The 22,551-nt window shown below is 45.5% G+C and overlaps 1 protein-coding gene across 3 annotated transcripts in view; it reads left to right on the top strand.

The window, feature by feature from the left end:
* TCHP (trichoplein keratin filament binding) overlaps positions 1-22,551 on the top strand; it is a 62,227-nt gene that overhangs the window by 32,022 nt on the left and 7,654 nt on the right. For all 3 annotated transcript variants that reach the window (XM_063913228.1, XM_063913227.1, XM_063913229.1), the window contains exon 10: positions 702-783. In XM_063913228.1, coding sequence (XP_063769298.1) covers positions 702-783 — 82 coding nt within the window. The remainder of the gene's footprint in view (positions 1-701; positions 784-22,551) is intronic.

The following is a 22,551-nucleotide window of genomic DNA, read 5'->3' as shown; positions in this document are numbered from 1 at the left end:
AGTAAAAGAAATTACCAGCACTCACGGTTTAGATGAACGAGAAAAAAAGTTTTTTATTCTTCAAGAAACATCCATGTGAAGCACAATCTGGTAGCCGTGGCCCAACAGCTGTTTCAATCAAAATTGGTTTTCCTCAGCCCCATAGAGTGGGAATAGAACCTGTGGCGAGCACAGCGAGCCACCAAGGCCGCAGCATGGCGAGCGCAGCAAGCCTACAAGGAGCTTCGTTGCACTCACCCCCCTGCTGGCATTCTGGCACTCGGGATCCCGGTGTCGGTATGCTTACTGCCGGGATACCGACCGCTGGTCACACAATCCCAACCAGACAGAAAATATGTTCACAAAACATTGGCTTATAATGAATGAAATGTTCTTTCTGAATTTTTATTTTAATTGTGACATAGCTCTTTCATGCTCCAGGATATCCTGGAAGGAGAGATCCAAGTATTTTGTCCGATTTAACAGAAAAGTGGGCAGGATTCAGGGAGGGGTACAGCTGTTATACGACTTGACGTGAGCTGCAATTTCTATATTGCTGAGGATTTGTATTATCATTACGTTTAACAGTTTTAAACATTTAATTTCCTGTGATAAAACCATTCTGTAGGAACTTATTGTAAAGATAAATTAGGGTATAGGTTACTAGAGCTACATAAAAGGACATTTGAACAGCAGCAATGTCACACTATGCTACTTTCCAGAGAAGAAGCCAAGCAGGTGTGGGAGAAGAGGGAGGCCGAATGGGAGAGAGAGCGGAGTGCGCGAAACAGACTGATGAGAGAGGTAACAAATAAGATTTGACCAAATGTAATACATACTGCCTCATGTTATTAAAGTATACCTGTGCAATAAACAGAGGTAATTTGGGGCAGATTTAACAACAAGTAATATTCTTGTTATGAATGATAAATGGTGCTCCAGCCAATCAGCTTTTTCATGACCATTAGGAGCTGAACGGCTGGAGCACCATTTATTTGTTAAATCTGCCCCTTTGTGTGTCATTGGGACCAGACCCATTTTGTATATGTTTATTCACTGGAAATAACTATATTCCCATTTATTAAATATAAAAATATATTTCTATTTATTTTAAATTAAACTCAAAGATCTTGTAGTTCCCTATATTCTGCCTTCTCCCCAGTATTCCCATCCGTAGTGGCGATAGCACTATTACTATTCCCCACACCCCTGTAGCACTGGTTGGTTGTAGGGTTAACAATAATAATTCATTTAGTAGTGTTCTTTACTGGCACACCGCAGTTCCAAACTAGCACTGTCCTGCCAAATTTTAAAGGCTGCTAGAGCATGCTGCCAGTCTGAGAACCACAAGTGCCAGCATTCCCTGGCAAATGGGGCCCACTGGCACCTGTTAAAAAAATCTTATATACCCCCAAAACACACACACACTTTTTTTTTTTTAAACCCCAAAGAACTTCTTATGGCTCCCTGAAGACGACAGAGCCCCACCCTCCTTTGGTAATTTTTTAGGCCCCTTTACTCATTATATTGCTCCTAACGGACATAACTGTTCGATCTTGCTCTCACTCTTCATTACCATGAGCAAATCCAATACAACCGCTAGAAAGCGTGAGGGAGGTAATATTACCCAGGACTTCTCCAAGAATGATAAAACAGCTACAACTTCTGATCCGCCCTCTCTCCGCCTGTCTCAAACTGACAGGGATGACCCTCCTCCTCTCACTCCTTCTACTAAAGGAGACCTCTTAGCTTTGCAGTCTCTCATCATGGACTTCAAAGAATCTCTGGAAACTAAACTGGACAAAGCTGTTTCGTCCATAAAATCAGATCTCTCCTCCTTTTCCACCAGAACTACTAAACTTGAGGCTTGTCAAGATACTCTCCAGAAAGCCCAGAACGAGACACTCGGAGATATTCAAAAAAGGGGGTGCACTCTCCTACTAGGGCGCTGCTCCCTCTTGGATGTCTCCTCAATTGGCAGGTAAGTGAATGTATGGTAAAATACACTGATGTCGTATTGTTAAAATAAAATGAATGTTTTAATACAATGAATACAATACTAACACAGAAAATAAAATGGACTGATCCTGGCTGTCAGGGAGAATGAAGTCCTGCCAGTGTAGGTGGAGGAGCCACAGGTGTTAAAACAGCAGAGTACCCCAGGAAAGTACCCTGCTGATGGCTCCTCAGATCGAATTTCCCCAAAAGCATGCAGAAGAATGTCCAAAGAAGTCCGGCGGTATGCAGCGCCACATGGTATCCCCAACGTGTTTCGGGACTGCCTGGTCCCTTCTTCAAGGCTTGGAGAATGGACCAGGCAGTCCTGAAACGCGTTGGCCATACCGTGTGGGGCTGCATACCGCCGGACTACTTTGGACATTCTTCTGCATGCTTTTGGGGAAATTCGATCTGAGGAGCCATCAGCAGGGTATTTTCCCGGGGTACTCTGCTGTTTTAACACCTGTGGCTCCTCCACCTACACTGGCAGGACTTCATTCTCCCTGACAGCCAGGCTCAGTCCATTTTATTTTCTGTGTTAGTATTGTATTCATTGTATTAAAACATTCATTTTATTTTAACAATACGATATCCATGTATTTTACCGTACATTCACTTACCTGCCAATTGAGGAGACATCCAAGAGGGAGCAGCGCCCTAGTAGGAGAGTGCACCCCCTTTTTTGCATATCCATTCCACTTGAGCTACTTTCAGGGTGCTCTAGTACTCTCCACACGGCTGGCAGATCCCACATTGCGTAGTCCATTATCCCCGCCTCCATAGTCGACTCAGAGATCTTGATCATGTTATCCAAGACTTGGCAAACCTCAGCACTAAAAACGAAGATTTAGAGAATCGGAAAAGGAGGAATAATATCCGGATATGTAACATCCCAGAATCTATTTCCCCGGGAGACCTGGACGATTACTTGCGCAATCTGTTCTCTCATATCCTCCTGATTTGGGCTCTCCTAAACTTCCCCTAGAAAGAGCTCATTGAGCTCTTCTACCCAAACCTCGGGACGGTGATCCCCCAAGGGACGTGATCATGTGCTTTCTCAGCTTCAAAGATAAAGAACTTGTTCTTGCCCCAACTCATGGTAAGCCCTATTTCCTCTTCAATGACGTCAAACTGCAGTTTCTCATACGTCCTAGAGGATGCTGGGGTCCACTTCAGTACCATGGGGTATAGATGGTTCTGCAGGAGCCATGGGCACTTTAAGACTTTTTCAGAGTGTGAACTGGCTCCTCCCTCTATGCCCCTCCTCCAGACCTCAGTTTAGAAAATATGCCCAGGCAGACTGGTCGCACTCTAGTGGAGCTCTACTGAGTTTCACTAAAAGACTTTGTTAGGTTTTTTATTTTCAGGGAGACTGCTGGCAACAGTCTCCCTGCTTCGTGGGACTTCGGGGGAAGAAGTAGGAACTAACTTCCTAAAAAGTTTCATGGCTCTGCTTCTGCTGACAGGACACCATTAGCTCATGAAGGGTACTGAACACTAGCTGCAGCTATGCGCTTACTCCCACAGCATGCCGTCACCCCCCTAACAGAGCCAGAAGTCAGAAGACTGGTGAGTAGTATTACCGGAGGTCTGCAGAGAGGGATCTCCGGTCATCGTGACGGCTTAAGGTACTGCGCAGCGAGCAGGAACGCTGCGCAAACATGCTCTCCATAACACAGTGCACAGCAGGGTGCAGGGCGTGGGGAAGGGTACCCTGGGCAGCATGAAACCTACTCTCACTGGCAAAATGTGGCATATGATGCTGTGGCACAGTCCTACACCCCCGCCAGTATAAATATTTAGTTCAATAGCTGAGGAAAAATGCGCCATAGCAGGGGGCGGGGCTTCTTCCTCAGGCAGCCAGCACACTGCTCAGCGCCATTTTCTTCCAGCATAAAGCAGGGGAAGAAACGCTGATCCTCCTCTGCACTTCTAATTCTAGTATCAGGGTGCAAAAAGGGGGGGGGAAAAGTGAATATTGGGGTATTATAACTTATTATTGGCAATATACACTGCTCAAAAAAATAAAGGGAACACTTAAGCAACACAATGTAACTCCAAGTCAATCACACTTCTGTGAAATCAAACTGTCCAGTTAGGAAGAAACACTGATTGACCATCAATTTCACATGCTGTTGTGCAAATGGAATAGACAACAGGTGGAAATTATAGGCAATTAGCAAGACACCCCCAATAAAGGAGTTGTTCTGCAGGTGGTGACCACAGACCACTTCTCAGCCCCTATGCTTTCTGGCTGATGTTTTGGTCACTTTAGAAAGCTGGCGGTGCTTTCACTCTAGTGGTGGCATGAGACGGAGTCTACAACCCACACAAGTGGCTCAGGTAGTGCAGCTCATCCAGGATGGCACATCAATGCGAGCTGTGGCAAGAAGGTTTGCTGTGTCTGTCAGCGTAGTGTCCAGAGCATGGAGGCGCTACCAGGAGACAGGCCAGTACATCAGGAGACGTGGAGGAGGGCAACAACCCAGCAGCAGGACCGCTACCTCCGCCTTTGTGCAAGGAGGAACAGGAGGAGCACTGCCAGAGCCCTGCAAAATGACCTCCAGCAAGCCACAAATGTGCATGTGTCTACTCAAACGATCAGAAACAGACTCCATGAGGGTGGTATGAGGGCCTGACGTCCACAGGCGGGGGTTGTGCTTACAGCCCAACACCATGCAGGACGTTTGGCATTTGCCAGAGAACACCAAGATTGGCAAATTCGACACTGGCGCCCTGTGCTCTTCACAGATGAAAGCAGGTTCTCACTGAGCACATGTGACAGAGTCTGGAGACGCCAAGGAGAATGTTCTGCTGCCTGCAACATCCTCCAGCATGACCGGTTTGGCAGTGGGTCAGTAATGGTGTGGGGTGGCATTTCTTTGGGGGGCCGCACAGCCCTCCATGTGCTCGCCAGAGGTAGCCTGACTGCCATTAGGTACCGAGATGAGATCCTCTGACCCCTTGTGACACCATATGCTGGTGCGGTTGGCCCTGGGTTCCTCCTAATGCAAGACAATGCTAGACCTTATGTGGCTGGAGTGTGTCAGCAGTTCCTGAAAGACAAGGCATTGATGCTATGGACTGGCCCACCCGTTCTCCAGACCTGAATCCAATTGAGCATATCTGGGACATCATGTCTCGCTCCATCCACCAACGCCACGTTGCACCACAGACTGTCCAGTAGTTGGCGGATGCTTTAGTCCAGGTCTGGGAGGAGATCCCTCAGGAGACCATCCACCACCTCATCAGGAGCATGCCCAGGCATTGTAGGGAGGTCATACAGGCACGAGGAGGCCACACACACTACTGAGCCTCATTTTGACTTGTTTTAAGGACATTACATCAAAATTGGATCAGTCTGTAGTGTGTTTTTCCACTTTAATTTTGAGTGTGACTCCAAATCCAGACCTCCATGGGTTAATAAATTTGCTTTCCATTGATAATTTTTGTGTGATTTTGTTGTCAGCACATTCAACTATGTAAAGAACAAAGTATTTAATAAGAATATTTCATTCATTCAGATCTAGGATGTGTTATTTTAGTGTTCCCTTTATTTTTTTGAGCAGTGTATATGTAACGCGGAAAATCTCTGTGTACAAAGTACACGACACAGGGATTTTTTCTTTAGGCGCTGAGTTGTGGACTGGCGATTCCTTTCTGTGTCCCTCTGACAGATTTTACTGTGGGTCTGTCCCCCTATAAGCCCCGGAGTGTCTGTGGTGTGATTGTGCACGTGTGTGACATGTCTGAGGCAGGGAACTCTTCCCCTGTGGGAACCATTTTAGGGACACAGAGTTGTAATGTGGTGGCGCTGCCGTCACACCAAGAGCCTGACTGGGTGAAAGAATTACATGATAGTGTGAATCATATCCGTAAGAGACTGGATAAGTCTGAGTCTCATGCAGAAAACTGAAAAAAATCTGTTGAAGATGTGATTTTTAATAGTTCTGCCTTTTCATCCACAGGGGACCCCTCTGGGTCACATAAAAAGGTAATTTGCACAAATAGTACAAACTGATACCGACACGGACTCTGATTCCTGTGTCAACACTGGTGATTCCAGGGGAATAGATCCAAAGTTAGCGAAAAACATTCAATACATGATTTTTGCTATAAAGGAGGTGTTAGAAGTTACGGAGCCCCTCCCTTACCACAGGAGAAGGCTTACTTTAATAAAGAAAATTAATATAATTTTTCCCTCCATCTCATGAGCTGAACTGTCTCTTTGAGGGTGTCTGGTTTAACCCGAAAGGAAATTTCAGATTTCCAAAAAGAATTCAGGCAGCTTACCAAAGGACAGGAAAAGGTGGGAGTCACCCCCCATTTTAGACAGTGCCCTGTCATGGTTAACTAACAAGGTGATTTTCCGTGCGCCTGGGACGGCTTCACTTAAGGAGCTGGCAGACCGCAAGTTAGAGAATACGTTGTGATCTATTTATGTGGCCAATAGGACACTACTCAGGCCTACCATTGCCTGTGCGTGGGTGAGTAGTGCTATTGAAAAGTGGTCAGAAAACTTGTCATCAGACATTGACACAATAGATTGAGACGAGATACTCCTAATGTTAGGTCATATCAAAGACGCTGCTGCGTACATGCTAGAAACCATGAAAGCTATGGGTCTCTTGGGATCAAGAGCCACTACCATGGCAATCTCAGCACAAGGGTGTTGTGGATTCGCCAATGGAATGCTGACGCAGATTCCAAAAGGAATATGGAGGCTCTCCCGTATGAAGGTGAGGCCTTGTTTGGAGATGGGCTGGATACGTTAGTTTCTGCGGCTACCGCAGGTAAGTCGACATTCTTGCCTAATGCTCCTGCGCCGGCGAAAAAGACATCACTTTCAGATGCAGTCCTTTCGACCCAATGATTACAAAGGGTAAAGGTTCCCCTTTCTTTGCGGGTAAAGGAAGGGGAAAAGGGAAAAAAGTCCACAGCGTCTCCAGGATCACAGGAGCAGAAATCAACCTTTGCCTCTACCAAATCTTCAGGGTGACGCTGGGGCTCTCTTGCGGGAGTCCGCTCAGGTGGGGGCTAGTCTGAAACTCTTCAGTCAGTTCTGGATTCAATCTGGCCTGGACTCGTGGGTCTTACAAATAGTGTCCCACGGGGACAAACTGGAGTTTCAAGACATTCCCCCATGCCGATTATTTTCAAATCGACCTTACCAGCTTCTATTCCAGACAGGGAAGTGGTCGCAGCAACAATACAAAAATTGTGTCAGGATCAAGTCATTGTCCTGGTTCCCTTGTTACATCAAGGATAAGGGTTTTACTCAAGCCTATTCCCAGTTCCGAAGCCGGACGGCTCGGTCAGACCGATTCTAGACCTGGAAACTCTGAATCTCTACCTGCAAAGGTTCAAGCTCAAGATGGAATCTCTGAGTGCAGTGATTTCCAGTCTGGAGGAAGGGGACTTCATGGTGTCGGTGGACATAAGAGATGCTTACTTGCATGTTCCCATTCATCCTCCATCAAGCTTATCTGAGATTCGCAATACAGGATTGTCCTTACCAATTTCAGACGTTGCCGTTCGGACTCTCCAACGGGGGTGTTTATCAAGGTGATGGTGGAGATGATGGTCCTCCTTCGACAGCAAGGAGTCAATACAATTCCTTATCTGGACGATCTCCTGATAAAAGCGAGCTCCAGGGAAAGGTTGGTGCAGAACATTGCACTCTCCCTGACAGTACTTCAACAACACGTTTGGATCATACGTTTTCCAAAGTCACAGTTGGAACCGACGACAAGATTGTCCTTTCTGGGGATCATACTGGACACAGAAGTACAGAGGGTATTTCTTCCAGTAGAAAAGGCTCTGGAAATCCAGAGAATGGTCAAACGAATTCTGAAACCAACAAGAGTGTCGATTCATCAATGCATTCGGTTGTTGGGAAACATGGTAGCAGCCTACGAGGCCATACAGTTTGGCTGATTCCTTGGCAGAATATTTTCAGTGGGACCTGTTGGACAAGTTGTCCGGATCCCATCTCCACATGAGTCAGAGGATAATCCTGTCATTCAAAGCGAGAATTTCGCTCCTGTGGTGGCTACACAGTTCTCACCTACTAGAGGGACGCAGGTTATGGATTCAGGACTGGGTCGAAGTAACCACGGATGAAAGTCTTCGAGGCTGGGGAACAGTCATACAGGTGGAAAGCTTCCAAGGAAGATGGTCAAGTCAAGAAACTTCTAAACAAAGAAGCGGTACTTTGGTGATGTGCGCAAAAACAGGCTGCTTTAACGTATAAAACCTCCCTAACAGGTGTCACCACACCCACAAATAAACACAAAAAGCAAAATGGCAGGAGGGAATACTCGTATAAGCGCCTATTCCTGTGAGATAAAAATAGTTTATACGTTCCTTGTATGTTGTATATGCGGTGAGTTTCTTTTGTCCTCTGTCTCCGATGTTTCAATTCTTAGTCAGGAATACTCAGTCCCAATGGATATATATGAAAAAGGAAACAAAGACAAATGTGTAGAAATGCTTCGTGTTCGCCTTATTTTTATAACCCACTAGGCTTTAAGTGAGGGAGATAATGATGCTCCACAGTGCGTACCCCAACTCACAATGGAGTTCACCAAGACGTATATATCACGGTTTCTTTGTAACGTGACCACGTGTGACCTTCACCAGGAAATTTCTAGAGAAGAATGCGTACCCTACTGACTTATGAGGAGGGAGTTTTCAAACTCTGAAAGGTTTCTTTAGTCTTGTTAAATTGTGTGTGCGGAAACTCTTCTCTTCCCTCTATCTCCAGTCCTTTCACCGGGAATTCTCAGTTCCCATGGGTATGCGGAAAGAAGGTAACAGACAATGTGTAGAAATTTCTTATATCTATCTATCTAGTTATATATAGCCCACTTAACCCAGAGGGAAGGATGATGGTGGTTTATTTAGCGTACCCCAAGATGTGTGTATATTGGTATCTTTTCAGCAGGACCACATGTGACCTTCACCAAGGAATTTCTAGACAAAGATGCGTACCCACACTCGCACGATCAAATGGTAATACCCTCCTATCTGGGTTTCTTTATCCAAAGTAGAGTGAGACTCCCAAGAAAAAAAGCGGTATAATAACAGTTCTCCTCAATGAAACTTTTAACACAAAAGTCCAGGAATCACTTTTTGAAAAAAGTATTTTTATAAAAAAGAGTCTAATTACATAAACCCCATAGCTAGGGTAAATGACAGTAAAAACATATATAAAATGTTAACATCCATAAAGACAAGATTAAAAATGGGGTTCCAAAGCAGGAAAAAAATTTCCACCACTAGTCACATGAGGGGAAGTCCGGACCCCCAAACGGACGTGATGATGGAACAAATACCTCCTTGGTCCCCGATGTTGTAGAAAGATTCTGTGTCACAGTGCCAGGATCAGTCGACGCGTTTCGGCTCTTATTGGAGCCTTTATCAAGACATCCTTGATAAAGGCTCCAATAAGAGCCGAAACGCGTCGACAGATTCTGTGTCACAGTGCCAGGATCAGTCGACGCGTTTCGGCTCTTATTGGAGCCTTTATCAAGGATGTCTTGATAAAGGCTCCAATAAGAGCCGAAACGCGTCGACTGATCCTGGCACTGTGACACAGAATCTTTCTACAACATCGGGGACCAAGGAGGTATTTGTTCCATCATCACGTCCGTTTGGGGGTCCGGACTTCCCCTCATGTGACTAGTGGTGGAAAAAATGTTCCTGCTTTGGAACACCATTTTTAATCTTGTCTTTATGGATGTTAACATTTTGTATATGTTTTTACTGTCATTTACCCTAGCTATGGGGTTTATGTAATTAGACTCTTTTTTTATAAAAATACTTTTTTCAAAAAGTGATTCCTGGACTTTTGTGTTAAAAGTTTCATTGAGGAGAACTGTTATTATACCGCTTTTTTTCTTGGGAGTCTCACTCTACTTTGGATAAAGAAACCCAGATAGGAGGGTATTACCATTTGATCGTGCGAGTGTGGGTACGCATCTTTGTCTAGAAATTCCTTGGTGAAGGTCACATGTGGTCCTGCTGAAAAGATACCAATATACACACATCTTGGGGTACGCTTTATATACCACCATCATCCTTCCCTCTGGGTTAAGTGGGCTATATATAACTAGATAGATAGATATAAGAAATTTCTACACATTGTCTGTTACCTTCTTTCCGCATACCCATGGGAACTGAGAATTCCCGGTGAAAGGACTGGAGATAGAGGGAAGAGAAGAGTTTCCGCACACACAATTTAACAAGACTAAAGAAACCTTTCAGAGTTTGAAAACTCCCTCCTCATAAGTCAGTAGGGTACGCATTCTTCTCTAGAAATTTCCTGGTGAAGGTCACACGTGGTAAAGTTATAAAGAAACCGTGATATATACGTCTTGGTGAACTCCATTGTGAGTTGGGGTACGCACTGTGGAGCATCATTATCTCCCTCACTTAAAGCCTAGTGGGTTATAAAAATAAGGCGAAGACTAAGCATTTCTACACATTTGTCTTTGTTTCCTTTTTCATATATATCTATTGGGACTGAGTATTCCTGACTAAGAATTGAAACATCGGAGACAGAGGACAAAAGAAACTCACCGCATATACAACATACAAGGAACGTATAAACTTTATTTTTATCTCACAGGAATAGGCGCTTATACGAGTATTCCCTCCTGCCATTTTGCTTAAGTCAAAAAATTTGTCTTCACATAAACGTTCTGGAGTTGAGAGCCATTTGCAACGGCCTTCTACAAGTGGTGCATCTTCTTCAAGATCAACCCGTACAGATCCAGTCGGACAATGTAACAGCAATCGCGTGCATAAACCGTCAGGGCGGAATGAAAAGCAGAGCGGCGATGGCGGAGGTGACAAAGATCCTCCTCTGGGCAGAGAGACATGCAAGAGCTCTGTCGGCAATTTTCATTCCGGGAGTGGAAAACTGGGAAGCAGATTTCCTCAGCAGACGCGTTCTCCATCCAGGAGAATGGGGTCTCCACAAAGAAGTCTTCGCAGAGGTGACAGGTCTTTGGGGGGGTTCCTCAAGTAGACATGATGGCATCCCGTCTCAACAAGAAGCTTCAGAGATATTGTTCCAGGTCGAGAGACCCTCAAGCAATAGCAGTGGATGCACTAGTGACCTAGTGGGTTTTTTCGGTCCGTGTATGTCTTCCCCCCCACTTCCACTCATACCGAAAATTCTCAAGATCGAGACTTACCGCGGCTACGTTTGACGACATGGCTATTGAGCTCCGGATCCTAGCCCGAAAGGGTATTCCTAAAGAAGTCATTCCCACTCTTATTCAGGCCAGGAAAGGAATAATGTCTAGACATTACCACCATATTTGGAGAAAATATGTGTCTTGGTGTGAAACACAGAGGACTCCAACGGAAGGTTGTCATTTTCTGCAGGCGGGTGTGGATGCGGGCCTATGATTGGGTTCAATCAAGGTCCAGATTTCGTCCTTGTCTGGTTTTTCTTTCAGAAACAATTGGCCTCCCTTCCAGAAAGGGGTTCTGCTCATCCAACCTCCATTTGTGCCTTCTATGGCACCATGGGATCTTAACTTGGTGTTGCACTTCCTTCGATCGGTTTGGTTTGAACCTCTCCAGGAGATCGAGTTGAAGTTCTCACTTGGAAAGTGGTCATGCTGTTGGCCTTGGCATCTGCAAGGAGGGTGTCCGAGTTAGGGGCCTTGTCTCACAAGAGCCTTTACTTAATCTTCCATGAAGATAGGGCTGTGTTGAGAACTCGTCAGAATTTTCTTCCAAAGGTGGTTTCTTCTGTCCATATAAACCAACCTATTGTGGTGCTAGTGGCTACTGACACCTTTGCTGGTTCGAAGTCTCTGGAGGAGGTCAGAGCTTTGAGTTTTTATATCGCAAGAACAGCTCGGATACGGAAAACAGAGGCCCTGTTTGTCCTGTATGTTTCCCAACAAGTTTGGGTGTCCTGCTTCTAAGCAGATTATTGCGCGCTGGATCAGAAGTACGATTCAGCTCGCTCATTCCACGGCAGGTTTGCCGATACAGAATTCGGTGAATGCCCATTCTACTAGAAAAGTGGGCTCTTCCTGGGCGGCTGCCCGGGGGATCTCGGCAAAGTTGTTACAACTTTGCTGAGAAGCTGCTTGGTCAGGGACAAACATGGTTGCTAAGTTTTGCAAGTTTGACACCTTGGCCGATGAGGACCTAAAATTTGGTCAATCGGTGCTGCAGGGACATCCGCACTCTCCTGCCCGTACTGGATCTTTGGTATAACCCCATAGTACTGAAGTGGACCCCAGCATCCTCTAGGACGTCTGAGAAAACAGGATTTTAATACCTACCGGTTAATCCTTTTCTCCTAGTCTGTAGAGGATGCTGGGCACCCAGCCCCGTGCGTACTGTACCTGCAGTTGTTAATTTGTTGAAAATGTTTTCAGCACGTTTGCTGTAATGTTCATGCCCGTTGGCATGTGTTTTGTTAAATGCCATGTTGTGAGCTGGTATGAATCTCACCATTAACTTTAAAAGTAAATCCTTTTCTCGAAATGTCCGGCTCCCTGGGCACATATCCTATACTGAGGTCTGGAGGAGGGGCATAGAGGGAGGAGCCAGTTCACACTCTGAAAAAGTCTTAGTGCTCATGGCTCCTGCGGAACAGTCTATACCCCATGGTTCTGAAGTGGACCCCAGCATCCTCTACGGACTAGGAGAAAAGGATTTACCGGTAGGTATTGAAATCCTGTTTTTACCAAGATCTGGCTCCTCTCATAATCATTAAACGACGGGAACTCAGGGACTTGACGACTGCTCTCCGTGACCATGGAATTCGTTACCATTGGGGATTCTCCTTCAAATTGTTGGTCGACTTTAATGGCAAAATGGTCATCATTAGAGATTCCAGAGACGGGAAGGATTTCTTAACTCACTCAGGATACTGGCACTCCTCCTGCTAAGTCCGGAGCCTCCCGATTATAACCACGGCTCTTTCTACAGTAATCACCTACTCTCTTGAGTCATCTTTAAATGTTTTAGCGTATTTTCTCTGGGATCTGAGTTTTGTTCATTGTTTGATGTTTGTTCACCACTTTTTATACTGTCTGCCCCCTTTGGATGGTTCTGGGGCGTACCAGCAGAGGCGTAGCTAGGGTTTTCGGAGCCCAGGGCAAGATGGAAAATGGCGCTCCCCCCCCCCCCCCCCCCAAAAAAAAATAATACACAAAAAGGACGTGTGCCACGTCCAGAAGGGGTGTGGCCAATGAAAAAAATGGGCGTGGCCACGCTCCAGAAGGGGTGTGGCCAATGAAAATGGCCCACAGTGCCAGTTACATTGCCCCACAGTGCCAGTTACATTGCCCCACAGTGCCAGTTACATGCCCCACAGTGCCAGGCCCCACTCAGTGCCAGTTACATGCCCCATTTGGTGCCAGATACATGCCCCACAGTGCCAGATACATGCCCCACAGTGCCAGGCCCCATTCAGTGCCAGTTACATGCCCCATTTGGTGCCAGATACATGCCCCACTGTGCCGCCGCCGCCCCTCCTTCCCCCGGTCACTCACCGGCCGCCTTGTTGTTAATATGTGAGGGGAGGAGAGCGCAGCGCCTCTCCGTCCACTCACCGCTCCAGGTCTCAGACGGCTGTCTGGCGCCGGTTCGCTAGCCAATCAGAGCTCGGTCCGCAAACTCTGATTGGCTAACGCCGGAGACCGGACACAGCAGCGCTGCTGGCAGCAGCGGTGAGGGGAGGGAGAGACGCTGCGCTCTCCTCCCCTCACATTTAGGGTTGACGGGGGCGAGTGGGGCATGATGCCCTGGCCGCCGGTGGCGCCCCCCCTCTCCTGGGCCTGCCAAGGCGCCCAGGGCACGCGCCCCACTCACCCTACCCTAGATACGCCTCTGCATACCTGTGGTTTGTATCTTACCCAATTCTACAGTAGTGGGTACTGTGATGTTCTTCCATAGTCTGCCACTGTGGGTCGTCCCGGACTCCCCAATGTGTTCTCCACAACTGTTGTTTATTTTGTTGCATAGTAGTTGTCAACAATTGTATTATTTTTTCTATACTGGACCCATCCTGGGCCATTTCACATGTTATTTTCAAAGATGGTCACTCTTCTTTGAATATATGCGCCCTTTCCTCTTTGGCCATCACATTTGCTTTTCATGTTTACATACCATTGGAGGGTTTCGACTCTTCCCTGTACCACCTGCTAGTTTGTTACTAACATACTCATCTTCGTAGATCTCATACCCCCTATCTAGTTTTGTCTCCCTCTCTTTCCCCTATCCCTTGGTGGTGATTTGGGTAACATCCTGGACCACCTCTTCGGACCTCTGAGTGTGTCTCCCCCTGCTGGTCGTGAGGAGATCCCTTAGTACGTGCTTCTCTCTTCTTTAGCTATCTCTTTACCCCACCCTTAGCAAGTCGGGGGATTACACCTTCCCTTATTTTGCATTTGTGCACCTGATATTTTCTGAAATATCGCTGACACTGACTATATAAATATAAAAGGCTAATGCTGCTCTTCACCTCTATGGTGCCGCTGCTGGCTACTGGAGGACTTCCGGCGGAGCTCCATTCGGGACACGGACACACACCATATGCACTGAACCCCCATCCTCTTCAATATACTGCACCCCCCCATATACTGCTCCTATATACACACTGCACCCCCATGCCCCTCCATTTAGTGCTCCCTTTATACAGGGCACCCCCACCTCCGTAAACTCCTCCTGCCATATCTTGCATACTCCACACCCCTTTCCTCCATGTACTATGCTCGAGTTTGGACTTGCCCACAGGGGTACAGGGGAAACCCCTGTTGGGGTCCATCTCCTCCTCTAGGGGGGATCAGGTTCCAGTCTGTGTACTTTAATTATACATTATGCATACGTTACATTATATATACAGTATATTGATATTTATCAATATATATACTGTGCGTTTATTACTCTCTAATGGTTAGCCAAGCCTCTGTGGTCACATTCATAAATATGGGCCCGAACACTGCATTCCCCTGTTGGGCTCTTCATGCCCCAGTCTGACCCTGACTATGCTGCAACCCCAGGTCCCTTGCCATCCCGGTAGTCGGCAACAAGTAGCAGAAGTAGGATGCAGGAACCACTAGAGAGTCCCATAGTGCTCAGGGCAAGGCACCAGGGACACATGTGGCCACTTACCGGAAGGGGGAAAAGGTGAATCAGTCCGGCAGGAAGGGAACCCTGTGTGGGGTGAGCAGTGCAGTGACCGGGAGGAGTAGGGATCGGTGCTGTGGCTGCAGATGATGAGAAGAAATATAACCGTCTCAGCTGCTTTATATATACTGCATGCCAGCGGAGGGGTGGTGTCTTGTGCTTGCCCCTCCCACATCTCACAGAGACCATGCCCAGACCCAGCCAGCTGCTTGTGGCTACTGGTGTCCTCTAACCCAAGACTGTCCAGGAGCTGCAGGGACTGGTGAGCTTACACATGCCAGTACTGGTGTATAATAGTGCAGCATCATTGTAGCCTGCCCATTACAGATATGATATATATGAAAAGCTAACGCTTCGCAAGCATGCTCAGCATGAAACCCAGAAACCCCTCAGCTCCTGTATAAATAGCAACAGGTCTAGGGCTGGTCACGGCTAATGCGGATTAGTGGAAGATCTGGCCATTGGGGGCTAGGTGAAATTATTCCTTTGGAGGGGATACACTGTCCCTTGAGGGTTTGTGTGGTTTAAAAACCAAATGGCATCAATGGGGGCTTTAAAAACATCATCAAAATCAATTGTTAGTAAATACAGTATTTTGGCCCTCCAAGCCACCATGCCTATCTGTTTTAAAATGACAAACCTGCCTCTTAGTAATTTACACCTTAGCCTGCCTATAGGATGTCTTACTTACAGTTCAGGATTCCCCTCTGTAATGCAGACTTAGGGGTGTATTCAATAACTGTCGGAAGCTGTCGTCTTGTCGGAAAGACGGCAGCTTCTTTCCAACATTATTACTCCTATTCATTAGAGGCAGGTTTTTTCCGACAAGTCAGAAAACACGTGGATCGGTGGAATAGCCGCCGATCCGCTTGGTTCTGTCAGAAAGGGGGCCAAATCCGACAAGTCTGATTGAGGTGAGGAGACAGGCGGGATGAACTAACCTGTCCCGCCGCGTTAACTGCTTTACTGTGCGCTCCCCTGATATTCTCCACGGTAACCTGCTGTCTCCACCTCCCCTTGCCCCCCCTCCCCCCGCCACTGCAGACATGCAGCAGGACAGGACACTGTGTACGGCCAAATCCGACAGTCGGATTTGGCCATACATTGAATAGGGGTTGTCTGATCTATTCCGACAACTGTATGTCGGAATGGATCCGACTCTTATTGAATATACCAACAAATAACAAGTGGCGCTTGACAATCAGATGAAATTAAAAAACATTTATTTGTATACAATGTGTAAAAATTACAACAAACTCCCGGGAGAATAAAATAATAATATAAATTTCACAGCAATAAAAATGTGCACTATTTTATAGCTTCATTATCAATTACTCAGAAAACCATTAGTAATAGGTGAACTTATTTGCACATGCTTATTTGGTAACTGCGCCTGGGAAGTTTACAGCTGTGTTAAGTTCACTAAGTACACACAGAATTTTAATGAAAAAATGTATGTAACTAATGAATATTAAATCTGAACATGAGTCACTCACGGCTTTATATGCCAGAAGGAATTGCGTGCATCACAGATCCATTGCGGTGGATAACTGGTTAAACAGTGAATGAAAGAGTTACCTCCGCTGGGCAGGAGCCTGTTCTATCCTTACTCCCTGGTGTCGTCTCACCGATCCGTCAGGGACACACACCAGAGCCTCAGCGGGTATGATTGATGCTGCGCCGTGCAGGGAGCCCCAACAAGCCGTTCCAAGTGGTCCACGCTACCTCCGGTACCTCCGCACTTTGCAGACAGGAGGCTGTGTAGCTGGTGATCCGGAGTTTACCGGTCTGCGCCGGGCTGAGAAGGAGCGGCACCCGCTGCTTGCGCTTCCCCAGGTAACGTAGTCGGCTGTGGCCACGGGAACTGGAGCTGTCATGCAAGTGCTCCCGATGGTGATGATGAATTAACGGGCTCCTATGCACGGTTTAAAAGTTGAATAGCAGCTGATTGCAATGTGGATCCTTGCAAAGAGAAAGCCTGTGGTTGGTTTTTGGTTTCAAGGGACTGGCAATTCCCTTTATCAGGAGGCTGCTGACAATCAAAGTGCAGTGCTTCTCACCCAAGCGCTTAGTTTTTTTCCTTTTCTGCTCTTATTGAATATACCCCTTACTCAGTTTTTATGCTGTACATTCCTCATTGCCCATGAACTGAATTACATGATTTCTGGCCTGAAGGCTAGACCTAACTAGAATTACCAGAACTAACTGTGAGGGTCCAGGGATGGTGGCACGCTCAGTAGCAGGTTTGCTGCAACTGTAGTGGCTATTCATAAATGGATAGAAGTGGCGGCTTTATGGTCAGTAGGTCGACTAGACTTAGGTCGACAGTCATTAGGTAGACCACTATTGGTCGATATGCATTAGGTCAACATGGTCATTAGGTCGACATGGAAAAAGGTCAACTGAATTTTTACAATTTTTACATTTTTTTTTACTTTTTCATACTTTACGATTCACGTGGACTAGGAATGGGAATGGTAACCTGTGCTGAGCGCAGCGGAGCGAGGCACCTTGGCCGAAGCATGGCGAGCGAAGCACAGGTTACCGTTCCCAATCGTAGTCCACGTGAATCGTGACCCTGTGCACTAATTGGGGTTCCCCGTCACTTTACGAAGAAAACGACACCCAATTTTTTTAAAAAAAACCTCATGTTGACTTTTTTCCATGTCGACCTAATGACCATGTCGACCAATATTGGTCAACCTAATGACTGTCAAACTAAATCTTGTCACCCTAATGACCCATACCCGAAGTGGCTAATGAACATGTCAATAGCGTTCGAGTACATACACAGCACAGTATTTATCTTCTTGCATGGCATAGAGACGTACTGACCTCAAAACGTGATGTTGTCCAACTAAAGCTCAGGTTACTGGTTTGTTTTTATATTTTAAATTATTACTTGCTTACAAAACCTAATCATATCTTAAACCACAATCTGTAACCTGACATTTTGTTACCATGATTTTAGACCAGACATGTCACTAGTGCCCTGGCTGCCGCGAACGGAGCTCAGCTGTGATTGGACAGCATTCACCGCTCTGCGCATGCGAGAGAGGATACAGTAGTGGCCAAAATTGTGGAGACCTTTTGTAAAATGTGCATTTTTATCAGGTTATAGCACTAATATATTTTAGTATTATACCAAAAAGCACACATTATTACAATGGCAATTTAATGTAGAACTTAATATAATGAACTTTTTAACGCAATTTTACATTTTGATAAGTTATATGTACTGAACTGTAGAAAAGTAAATTTCTTAGCTTCGCACAATATTCATTAGTACTTCGTTGGGAAGCCTTTTGCTGCAGTTAAAGCGCACCCTCATCAGAAAAGGGGCGGAGTCTTGACACTTCCTATTCAGTCACTGTGGGGGCATGCCCAGCACCGTTATGCTGGGCTGCCCCCAGGCTCTCTCTGCACTGAGTATAGCATGTGCACATCGTCTATTCACCTACTGCTTACCCACTACTGTGCATAGTTTGTTCTCCCACCAACTGCACACATTTTACAAAAGGTTTCCACAATTTTGTCCAATACTGTAGTGCTTGAAGAGATGGGAAAATGTCCACAGGGAAAGCTGCTGCGAATACACAGTTGCCTTTCAGACACCACAAAACTCTGCCCTCCGCCACATACCGTCTGCCCAGTACCATTAGCACTGAAGATGTCACGCTGTCCACCCTATGTGCGTGTGGCCGGCTGCCCTAATTTTAGAAGGATTACACTGTAAATACTGCTTTCTAAAAAGAATGTAAATAGTATGGGGCTGACACGGGTTGGAGGCTGAATAGTTACATGAGGCACAGAGGGCTTGTGGGGACACAAGGAGTGACTGGACTGGAGTCAGAGGGGGGGCTGAAAGGGACACAGTTTCCACGTTTTCCCAGCTCACACTGATATGTGGTATTATTATTATTATTATTATTATTAGATAGAGGAGAGGGGACCATACAGTGATATGAGGGGGAATAACACAGCTCACACTGATATGTGGTATTATTATTTATTATTATTATTATTGTTATAATATAGAGGAGATGGGACCATACAGTGATATGAGGGGGAATAACACAGCTCACACTGATATGTGGTATTATTATTATTATTATTAGATAGAGGAGATGGGACCATACAGTGATATGAGGGAGAATAACACAGCTCACACTGATATGTGGTATTATTATTATTATTATTAGATAGAGGAGATGGGACCATACAGTGATATGAGGGAGAATAACACAGCTCACACTGATATGTGGTATTATTATTATTATTATTATTATTATAATATAGAGGAGATGGGACCATACAGTGATATGAGGGGGAATAACACAGCTCACACTGATATGTGGTATTATTATTATTATATAGAGGTGATGGGACCATACAGTGATATGAGGGGGAATAACACAGCTCACACTGATATGTGGTATTATTATTATTATTATTATATAGAGGAGATGGGACCATACAGTGATATGAGGGGAAATAACACAGCTCACACTGATATGTGGTATTATTATTATTATTAGATAGAGGAGATGGGACCATACAGTGATATGAGGGGGAATAACACAGCTCACACTGATATGTGGTAGTATTATTATTATTATTATTATTATTATTATTATAATATAGAGGAGATGGGACCATACAGTGATATGAGGGGGAATAACACAGCTCACACTGATATGTGGTATTATTATTATTATTATTATAATATAGAGGAGATGGGACCATACAGTGATATGAGGGGGAATAACACAGCTCACACTGATGTGGTATTATTATTATTATTATTATTATTATTATTATAATAATAATAATAATAATATAGAGGAGATGGGACCATACAGTGATATGAGGGGGAATAACACAGCTCACACTGATATGTGGTATTATTATTATTATTATTATTATTATTATTATTATAATATATAGGAGATGGGACCATACAGTGATATGAGGGGGAATAACACAGCTCACACTGATATGTGGTATTATTATTATTATTATAATATAGAGGAGATGGGACCATACAGTGATATGAGGGGGAATAACACAGCTCACACTGATATGTGGTATTATTATTATTATAATAATAATAATAATAATAATAATATAGAGGAGATGGGACCATACAGTGATATGAGGGGGAATAACACAGCTCACACTGATATGTGGTAGTATTATTATTATTATTAGATAGAGGAGATGGGACCATACAGTGATATGAGGGGGAATAACACAGCTCACACTGATATGTGGTATTATTATTATTATTATTATTATTATAATAATATAGAGGAGATGGGACCATACAGTGATATGAGGGGGAATAACACAGCTCACACTGATATGTGGTATTATTATTATTATTATTAGATAGAGGAGAGGGGACCATACAGTGATATGAGGGGGAATAACACAGCTCACACTGATATGTGGTGGTGGTATTATTATTATTATTATTATAATATAGAGGAGATGGGACCATACAGTGATATGAGGGGGAATAACACAGCTCACACTGATATGTGGTATTATTATTATAATAATATAGAGATGGGACCATACAGTGATATGAGGGGGAATAACACAGCTCACACTGATATGTGGTATTATTATTTCTCTAACGTCCTAAGTGGATGCTGGGACTCCGTAAGGACCATGGGGAATAACGGCTCCGTAGGAGACTGGGCACAACTAAAGAAAGCTTTAGGACTACCTGGTGTGCACTGGCTCCTCCCACTATGACCCTCCTCCAGACCTCAGTTAGATTCTTGTGCCCGGCTGAGCTGGATGCACACTAGGGGCTCTCCTGAGCTCCTAGAAAGAAAGTATATTTTAGGTTTTTTATTTTACAGTGAGATCTGCTGGCAACAGACTCACTGCAGCGAGGGACTAAGGGGAGAAGAAGCGAACCTACCTAACTGGTGGTAGCTTGGGCTTCTTAGGCTACTGGACACCATTAGCTCCAGAGGGATCGACCGCATGGAACCGGCCATTGATGTTCGGTCCCGGAGCCGCGCCGCCGGCCCCCTTACAGAGCCAGAAGCAAGAAGAGTCCGGAAAATCAGCGGCAGAAGACATCAGTCTTCACCAAGGTAGCACACAGCACTGCAGCTGTGCGCCATTGCTCCTCATATACACTTCACACTCCGGTCACTGAGGGTGCAGGGCGCTGGGGGGGGGCGCCCTGAGCAGCAATAAAAACACCTTGGCTGGCAAATATATCACAATATATAGCCCCAGAGGCTATATATGTGATAAATACCCCTGCCAGAATTCATTAAAAAGCGGGAGAAAAGTCAGCGAAAAAGGGGCGGAGCTATCTCCCTCAGCACACTGGCGCCATTTTCTCTTCACAGTGCAGCTAGAAGACAGCTCCCCAGGCTCTCCCCTGTAGTTTTCAGGCTCAAAGGGTTAAAAAGAGAGGGGGGGCACTAAATTTAGGCGCAATATTGTTTATACAAGCAGCTATTGGGGGAAAAATCACTCAGTTACAGTGTTAATCCCTGCATTATATAGCGCTCTGGTGTGTGCTGGCATACTCTCTCTCTCTGTCTCCCCAAAGGACTTTGTGGGGTCCTGTCCTCAGTCAGAGCATTCCCTGTGTGTGTGCTGTGTGTCGGTATGGCTGTGTCGACATGTGGGATGAGGAAGGTTACGTGGAGGTGGAGCATAGGCCGATAAATGGGATGTCGTCCCCTGTGGGGCCGACACCAGAAAGGCTGGATGACGTAAAACAGCCGGCTTCTCAGCCCGCGCCTGCCCAGGCGTCTCAAAGGCCATCAGGGGCTCAAAAAAACGCCCGTTACCTCAGATGGCAGACACAGATGTCGACACGGAGTCTGGCTCCAGTGTCGACAAGGTTGAGATATATACACAATCCACTAGGAACATCCGTTACATGATCTCGGCAATGAAAAATGTGTTACACATTTCTGATATGAACCCAAGTACCACATAAAAGGGGTTTTATTTTTGGGGAGAAAAAGCAGCCAGTGTTTTGTTCCCCCATCAGATGAGTGAATGAAGTGTGTGAAGAAGCGTGGGTTCCCCCAATAAGAAACTGGTAATTTCTAAAAAGTTACTGATGGCGTATCCTTTCCCGCCAGAGGATAGGTCACGTTGGGAGATATCCCCTAGGGTGGATAAGGCGCTCACACGTTTGTCAAAAAAGGTGGCACTGCCGTCTTAGGATACGGCCACCTTGAAGGAGCCTGCTGATAAAAAAGCAGGAGGCTATCCTGAAGTCTGTATATACACACTCAGGTTCTATACTGAGACCTGCAATTGCCTCAGCATAAATAGTGCTGCTGCAGCGTGGTCTGATACCCTGTCAGATAATATTAATACCCTAGACAGGGATAATATTTTGCTAACATAGAGCATATT

Source organism: Pseudophryne corroboree, chromosome 1, assembly GCF_028390025.1.
Source record: "Pseudophryne corroboree isolate aPseCor3 chromosome 1, aPseCor3.hap2, whole genome shotgun sequence".
Lineage (NCBI taxonomy): Eukaryota > Metazoa > Chordata > Amphibia > Anura > Myobatrachidae > Pseudophryne > Pseudophryne corroboree.
Note: the sequence above shows the minus strand (reverse complement) of the source record. Positions and strands in the feature narration are given on the sequence as shown.